This window comes from Carex rostrata, chromosome 18, assembly GCF_964058835.1.
Source record: "Carex rostrata chromosome 18, lpCarRost1.2, whole genome shotgun sequence".
In the NCBI taxonomy this organism is placed as follows: Eukaryota; Viridiplantae; Streptophyta; class Magnoliopsida; order Poales; family Cyperaceae; genus Carex; species Carex rostrata.
The window spans coordinates 3,701,431-3,709,774 of NC_135935.1; the positions used below are offsets into that span (position 1 = coordinate 3,701,431).

Sequence of the window (8,344 nt, forward strand, 5' to 3'; positions counted from 1 at the left end):
TGGAATCTACAAGGAAATTGTGGAAAAACTGGCCGTACTGCATTTGTTAATTAAATTATGCGTGTTATTATTAAATGGAGGTCAAGTTATTAGGTCTAATTAATTTGATGTCCTGAAGGCATTACTCTACATTTTAATGTGGTTTAAATGGCTAATAAAACAAGAAATTAATTATGGTACCGATATTCTTGTTAACTTCAGAATATGCTAGAATTAAAGCAAATTCAATAATTTCTAACTAGCAAACCCCCCCCCCCCCCCCCCCCCCCCCCCCACCATTTCTTTGAGCAGAGATGAGGGAATTGAGCAGAGCTGAGAGCGCGGTATCGTCGGAGCTCTCAATTGGAGCGTGACGATGAGTAGATCTGGTTGTGGAGTGAGATGAGAATTAAGGTATTAGAGTGATTATGAGTGTATATAAGTATGAATAGAAGAGTAGATCTAAGAATTTTGAGAATGATTAAGGACGATTAGAGTAATTAGAAGATTTCATGAGAATAAGGAGTATATTTAGAAATTAGAGTCGCTTAACTTGTATTTATCAATCAAATTGTTAGTAGGCATTAAAGCCACTAACCTTTTAAAAGAAAATTCTAACTAAGTACACCTTAGTTATATGGTAAATTTCATAGCATATATTTATAATTTTCTACACACCCTTTTAATTTTAGAAATAACTGACCGCACATCATCAATTGTAGTAAAATTCATTGCATATAGTGGTTATATTTAATTAAGAATTAATCTCCATACTTGTTAAATTAGTGGACAACAAATGAATATATGGTCAACAGTTATCTTACCCCGGCAATAAACAAGAATGTATCAACACTTCTTCCGTTTCTTTGGGGTATAATATATTACTTTTTAAAATTCGTTTTTTTTTTAAACTTACCGGCCCACAAAAGCCCTTAATGAGTATTCTTAATACCAATAAAATTTTAACTATTCATAATAGGATTTCACAGTGAAGCAATCATTTCTTTTCCAATCTTCAAAGGAACTTGTCAAATTGATCATCAAAACATCAAAATCAGAAAATAAACTTTGTAATACAGTCTATTCTTAATACAATAAACCACGATGAATGACCTTAATTAAGGACAAAAATTGTAACCTCTGACAGTACCTTTTTGTACAGTACGTAGATGCTATTGATAACAAGTGTTATGTACATATTAATCCAAATTATATAGTGGTATCTGCTTATAATGAATTTTTTTCATGAAAGCATTGTAATACAAAAAAATTAAAGTGATATCTGTATGTAGAATAAACCTCATTAATTAGACCATCGTAATAAAAAAGTAATCAGGGAGAGGGATGGCGATGGCCTTCAAAGTGGATCAATATGTCTTTCTTCCAAAATTAGTTGAAAGATAAAAAAAAAAAGACGATACATTCCATTTTTATGTATAATAAAATTATCAATCTAGAAACATACTTAAGTTATCATCAGTTCATCAAACCTAATTAACTAAGGCCATCAGTTCCTATTCCTAAGCTGTGATGCAACTATAAATATTACTATTCACAAGAACAGCAAAATAATGTCTTATGCTCATAAAATCAACTAATGAAATTTCTCACATGAAGGGCACATATTTATGACCTCAGTTGCTTGAAAATTCTGATAACCGTGTGAAATAGCTCGAGCTTTTATCAATCGGAGCTCGATCAACTCTCTCTTAAGCCTCTTATTTTCACATGTTAAGCTCTCACACCACCGCTTCAAGAACTCACAATCAACTTCTGTCTGCTTCAACTTGGTCCTAGAATTTTGGAAATAAAATCTGCTAATCAAGGATATTATTTCATAATTTATTTGAGATATTATATCACTTTTACCTTGCTCTTCTGTTTTGGAACCAGACTTCCACTTGTCTTGGCTTCAGGTGCAATTGCCGTGCAAGCTCATTTTTCATTTTCTGCTATTTAAATTATCTACCGATTAGCTGAAGACCAAATTTTATTAAAAAGAAGTTTCAAATTAATGACAAAATCAGAAATCCTTTCTCAATAATTCCAATCTTACCTTGGGATACCCACAATGTTTTATGTAAAGAAAACGAAATCAGAATAAATGGCCGCAAAATCCTTTTCAATTTCCAATCTTACTTTAGGATATACTACAAAATCAGAATATTGGCCAAAAGTTTTCAAATTACAAACTAAACAATACAGTTATGCTATATCTTAATCTACTTTTTTTATGAAATACATACACTAGAAAGGATATGTTGCGCACGGAAGCTGTCTTCAAGCAACGACGATTGCTCCTTGGTGAGCCTTAACTTCTTTCTAGTTAGACCACTGCTGCTATCGTCCCCGGCACTGTCACTTAAATCTTTCGCAACAAAACCTTCCTCCGGTTTTGGCCTCTTTATTCCAGCTCGCTTCCCTTCTCCCTTAGAACTAATACCAACCTCTCTATCTCTGATATTTTCCTTCACTCTAGGTGGAAATAAGATGTTGTTGTTTCCTGGAAGCTGCTTGCTGTCATGATTGAAAACCGGCTTGAACTCGCAACCTCCAATTGCTAGACCAAGGCCTAGATCACAACCATCTCCCATATTTGATTCTATGTTTCAGTTGCTTGAAGAGGCCTTAATTTTGGGTTGATGATTTGTCAAAAAATTATGTGGAAGCTCTTTGTAGGTTTATAACTTTATATAGGAGAAGTCAAGACGAGATGTTTCAACCTAGCAAGGTGGAAAGGCGGTTTCTTGTGTACTTAATGGCAATGAGAGGTACAGATGGCTTAAAGAGAGAGAGAGGCATGACTATATATTTGTGGTGAGGCTAATGTGGAGCAAAAGTGTGCATGGTACTTTTAAGTTTTTTTTTTTTTAATGTACTTTAAGTCAATATAAAAGTCTGAGGCAGTTTCTTGGGGCATATCAATTTCTGGTTTACTAGTCTTTAAGTTAACCGTGACCACTGGCGGCATTTATAGCTTTTGTCAACTACTATAAATTTTCTTGGTGCATAAAGAGGAGACAAAGGATTAGAATTAAGGATACCTCTTTAGACAAGTTCTGTTTTCGAATCGTCGACAGAAATAATACATAATACTGACTTCAACACGAAATTAAGGTTTGTACTGTTTTAATATTAGAGTAATTACAGCGTACGTTCAAGAAATTTAACAGTAACAAAATATTGTATTCACGAACACTTTTAAGGGGACGAAAGCCCCCCAACCCAGATCCATATCCTCTGAGGTAACAAAATATTTCTGTTTAGATTTGAACTGTTCGATCAGAATTAGACCAATCTGGTTCGAAGTAAAACGCATGGAGTTTCTTTAACATTCGTGCAAATTATGTTTGAATGGGCTAGATTCAAACAGAAATATTCTGTTGACTGTTAGCTTAGGTGATAATGTGATATGAATCCCCCCGGCCCCCACCCACCCCCCAGGTGGAAAAGAGTGATTTCTTCATTTCAAAAAAAAAAAAAAAAAAAAAAACTTATCCCAGATCCCTATCTATTAAATTAGAATTTGTTTAATTCCAATAACGACAAAAATATATTGATTTGTAAAATGTCTTTTCTACTTTGTTATTCTCCATCTTATATATGTTAATCTTTTAGATAGCTCTATCTGATTCAAACGGAAATTATATTACTATGCAATTTCATGGGCGTCAAAAAACAATCTTAATTTAGTCTAGTGTAAATGATAACATTCTCCGTGAGGAAAGTTTATGAATTTCAAAATTCAGATAGAGGTCAAATCTTTTATATGTGAACATTAAATTGAAGTTTGAAGATTAGACTTTCATTTTTCAATTAAAAAAAAAAATCATGGACGTAAAAAGCAAATTTGTACGGTCTTTTGAACATTAAATTTTGAATAATGTTCCGCTTGTAACTCGTTAGTATTCGTTGTAAATGGGAACCAACTAATTGCCCTTCTAATACGTATGGTGGTTATAGTCTAATCCCTTCTTAGAGTTTACGTGTTACTCATGATTCCTTGCTGAGAAATTTCTAAATAAACAGTGCAATTCTTTGTAAGATGTGTACGAAATATTAGGTATTACCAGGTGATTTCTTCCACATATCAAACTCATGATTTGACCTGGATGATTTTTCTCTGAGAATTTTCTCCCAAATCCAGAGTCACAAGATGTTGACCTGACCATGAGGTGACATTCCCATTTCAGTGCATCAAAATTGCAATTATATTTAGGATGAATGCTTTGGGGATTAATTAAGCTCTGGGGATTAATTAAGCTCTTGTATATATTTCGAGCAAGAAGTTCGGCTTGTAAAATAACGTCATGTCAATATATATATATATTAACTGACGCACCGAGATTGTCACAAATGATCCGGACTCTAATATCTATTTTAAATAAATTCTAGCTCCAATCACATAATGAGTAAAGTAATCATGGCTCCTGATTCTCCCCGGCGGCTTCACACAAAACACAGATTGGTCACATATTTGAGCATGACCTTTATTTGACTTTGGCTATGACCCGTTCAAATTAATCTATATATACAGGTCTACACACTGAGTACCAAACTAAACATTAGTCCACATGAGGATGAGGGATTCTTCATATATTAAATAATTGATGGGTATTAGTAGTATTGATGGTGTTTGGTTGAGATTTAAAATTTGGATGTCTCAATTGGTTATTTTAACTTAGGTCTGAGAATGAGAATGGATCCACTTATAACATTTATAACATTTGAAAGTTACAACATCTTACAACAATTTGATTTTATGATTTTTAAAGTCTAAACAGTCGATTCAAACCGTTCAACATGATATCTATATTAAAATGTACTTGGAAATCAAATTTTATATTTTCTGAATTTTTTACTATTTATTAAGTATTTTACAAAACTGTTATTTTTCAGTGGTCCATAATTCTTTAAGACAAAAGTTTTGTAAAATACTTAATAAATAGTAAAAAAATTCAAAAAAAAAATATAAAAATTGATTTTCAAGCACATTTTAATATAGAGATCATGTTTAACTGTTTGGAATTTAAAAAAACTATTTGAAATTTAAAAATTGTAAAACCAAATTGTTGTAAGATATTGTAACTTTCAAATGTTGTAAGTGAATTTTTTTTTATAATAATTTTATGTACAAAAGTATACTACAGAGATATACTTGATAAGTTAAAATATCTTAATTAGGCAATTTGAGATAATTTAGCAATTTTCTCATTATATATGAACCAATCTTAGGTTAAGTCACATATGTGGACTAAATATTAAATCACCTTGATTTAATATTTTGTTTTAGACTGACTTAAAGATCGGCTCATGTCATCTTTATTCGGTTAAATTAAATCTCGTTTGACGACTTAACTGAGATCTAAATCCTTTATTCTATAGTTTAAGAGAAGTGTAGAAAGCACATAGGTACAGTGACGAAGACAAACTTTTCAGTTATTGAATACTCAATGCACATATTGAGAAGTTAATCATTAAAAGTTTTCATATTGAGTATAAGAATTAATATTATAATATTCATACACATTAAAAAATTTGAAAATATATAGAAAGTCATGGAGGCATAGGCATGTTGACACGTACGGCATTTAAACAAAAATTTGGAAAAAAAAATAAACCTTGTACAATGATTGACCCAGTCTAAGAGGATGAATATATAATGATAATTAATTGAATAATTATATTGATCCCCTCACCCCTGTCCTCCCATTTAATTCCGCACTCTCTCTTTCCAAATTAACTCCCTAAACTGTCTTTTATCCCCGCATTAATTCCTCTAAGAATTTTCATTTATCCCCGCATTAATTACTGCCCTTTAATAACAATCCCCGCATTAATTAACAATCCTCACATTAATTATACTGTCCTCTAATAACAATTCCCGTATTAATTATACTATCATTTAATAACAATTCCCGCTAATAAATATTTATCTATTTATTGATGTTCAAGAAAGTATTTATCATTATTATGACAAGTATTTATCCTTATGTCTGAGAAGTATTTATCATTGTCCCTGACATGATAATACTTTGATTTGATTAAACATTACTTATTGATAAGTTCAAGAACTAGAGGTGCTACTTTTACCCGATTACCCGGATCCGATCCGGAACCGAACCGGATCCGACCCGGAACCGACCCGGATCCGATTAATTTGGATAGGGTATGGTTTAAAAAATATAACCGATTAAATTATGGGTATGGGTACAAAATTAATAATTTAATATCCGACCCGGATCCGAACCGGAACCGATACTGTAATGGGTAGGATATGGGTATCATTTAATTATCCGACCCATAACCGGACCCGACCCGATACCCGTATAAATACCCGATAAAATATATATTAATAACTCTGCATCAAGTTTTTGTGTCAGATAATATATTTCAGCTGAGCTATAATTTGATAAAACTTAACCAAATTTATGCTACTGTTTTACACTACCCTTTAATTACATTCTTAACTAGCCATTTAATTACGCCCTTTAATTTTTGTTCTATATTATACACATGTGACACATGATTGTCAAATTTATTCTTCCATAACCAGCTTATTTTATACCTTTTTTCTTCTATTACATTCAATTCATAGATTTTTTTGAATTATAGAAAAGGAAATCATCATCTCTAATATTTTACTTTCTAAAAATTATATCTCCTCCATCCTCCTGAATTCAAAAGCTATTAACAAAAAACTGAATTCAATATTTTTTGTTACACCATGAGTACTCCAAACAACCAACAACCAACTAATAATTTAGACTTATTATTTTTATTTTGCTATGTAGCATGATATATTTTATTATTTATAAACATGATTAATAGTATAATTTTTATTTTGCAGTAGTTTTTAATTTATATTGTAATGATTTATTATATGAGATGTTTAAGAAATTATAATTATATTTAAATGTAAATAATTTCTCGAATACTTTGGAGTTGTGACCTATACCCGCTCTGGATCCGGAACCGCCCCGTATCCGAACCGGACCCGATAATCCACAAACAAGTTACGGGTATCTATCTACCCGGAACCGAAAGACTGGACCCGAAATATGTACGGGTAGATAGGTATCCGGATCCGGACCCGACCCGATTTGAAAAAAATAAGTATATGGATCGAAATTTGGACCCGAACACTTTTAGGGTCCGGGTCCAAATATAATAGTATCCGGACCCGACCCGACCCGATAGCACCTCTATCAAGAACAAAGTTCAAGAAAGTATTTATTGTTGTTCTGACAAGTATTTACGATTATATATGGAAAATATTTATCATTGTCACAGATGTTTTACTGTAAGTTAAAATTATGTCTGAGAAGTATTTATCAATATAACATAAAGTATTTATTCATGTAACATAAAATATTTATCATTATGTCTGAGAAATATTTATAATTGATATTTTACTGAAAGTTGCAATTATGTCTAATAAGTATTTATCCATGTAACATATAATATTTATCAATATATCATAAAGTATTTTCCTTATGTCTGAGAAGTATTTATCATTCATATTGTACTGAAAGTCGTAATTATGTCTGATAAGTTTTTATCCATGTAACATAAAGTATTTATCAATGTATCATAAAGTATTTATCCTTATGTCTGAGAAGTATTTATCATTGGGTGAGAGGATAGTTTATTTAATGATCCCCAGTTGTGCGGGGACAATCCAGAAAAAAAAAGGAAAATTTGTGCGGGGATAAATTGCAAGTATTTATGAGGGGATTGTTTATTTAATGGTCCCCAGTTGTGCGGGGATGATTAAAAAAAAAAGGAAATTTTTTGCGGGGACAACTAATGGATTGATTTATTCTTTCCTAAATAGAGATCATTGCATAGGGATTAACACTTTGCAAATTCACGATAAATACTTTGATGCATCAAGTTAAATACTAACAGTTTCTGCGGAGTATTAATTATTGAGTGGTCCCCCCCCATGATATTTTTGGCAGTTTGTGCTGGGTTTTTTGCGGGGATAGACCTCCGGGGATTGTTATCAGGATCCTAATTAATTAGATAAGTAATTTCTTAGGTTGTTTATCATTAATTCTTGATTGGAACTAGAAATAAATAAAATAATGGACTTTATTTTTTTTATAACTAAAAGAAAAACTAGCAATTTAGTCTAATAACAAAGACACATTATCTTTATATGAAATTTAGATGGAAGAAATCATTTGTTGTAATAACTAAGATATTAAATATATAGTTGAGTGACTTGATCTCTAACTTTTACTTAAAGAAAAAAAGTTTTATCTGAAAGAAATTTGTTGAAAGCTCAAAGCGATTAATGGAGAGAATTTGAAAATGAAAGACATGAACGCGATAATTTCTTCAGAAAAATTAAAAAAGC

The 8,344-nt window shown here is 31.5% G+C and overlaps 1 protein-coding gene across 2 annotated transcripts; it reads right to left on the minus strand.

Moving 5' to 3' along the window:
* Positions 1–1,406: 1,406 nt before the first annotated feature.
* LOC144569415 (homeobox-leucine zipper protein HOX18-like) lies at positions 1,407–2,784 on the minus strand. 2 transcript variants are annotated; one of them, XM_078319761.1, is made up of 3 exons: positions 2,226–2,784; positions 1,849–1,928; positions 1,407–1,793 (listed from the first exon to the last, which is right to left on the minus strand). In XM_078319761.1, the coding sequence occupies exons 1-3, from the start codon at positions 2,571–2,573 to the stop codon at positions 1,574–1,576; spliced, it is 648 nt and encodes a 215-aa protein (XP_078175887.1). In that variant the 5' UTR covers positions 2,574–2,784; the 3' UTR covers positions 1,407–1,573. The 2 variants fall into 2 exon arrangements, with proteins under 2 accessions (XP_078175887.1, XP_078175888.1); XM_078319762.1 differs by having other exon boundaries at positions 1,407–1,772; positions 2,226–2,774.
* Between the last annotated feature and the right edge of the window lie 5,560 nt (positions 2,785–8,344).

Coding starts and splice junctions, on each gene's coding strand:
- LOC144569415 (XM_078319761.1), bottom strand. CDS start 2,573: ATGGGAGATGGTTGTGATCTAGGCCTTGGTCTAGCAATTGGAGGTTGC. Junction 1,929..2,225: donor CGCAACATATCCTTTCTAGT/GTATGTATTTCA, acceptor TTTAAATAGCAG/AAAATGAAAAATGAGCTTGC. Junction 1,794..1,848: donor TTCCAAAACAGAAGAGCAAG/GTAAAAGTGATA, acceptor CTTGATTAGCAG/ATTTTATTTCCAAAATTCTA.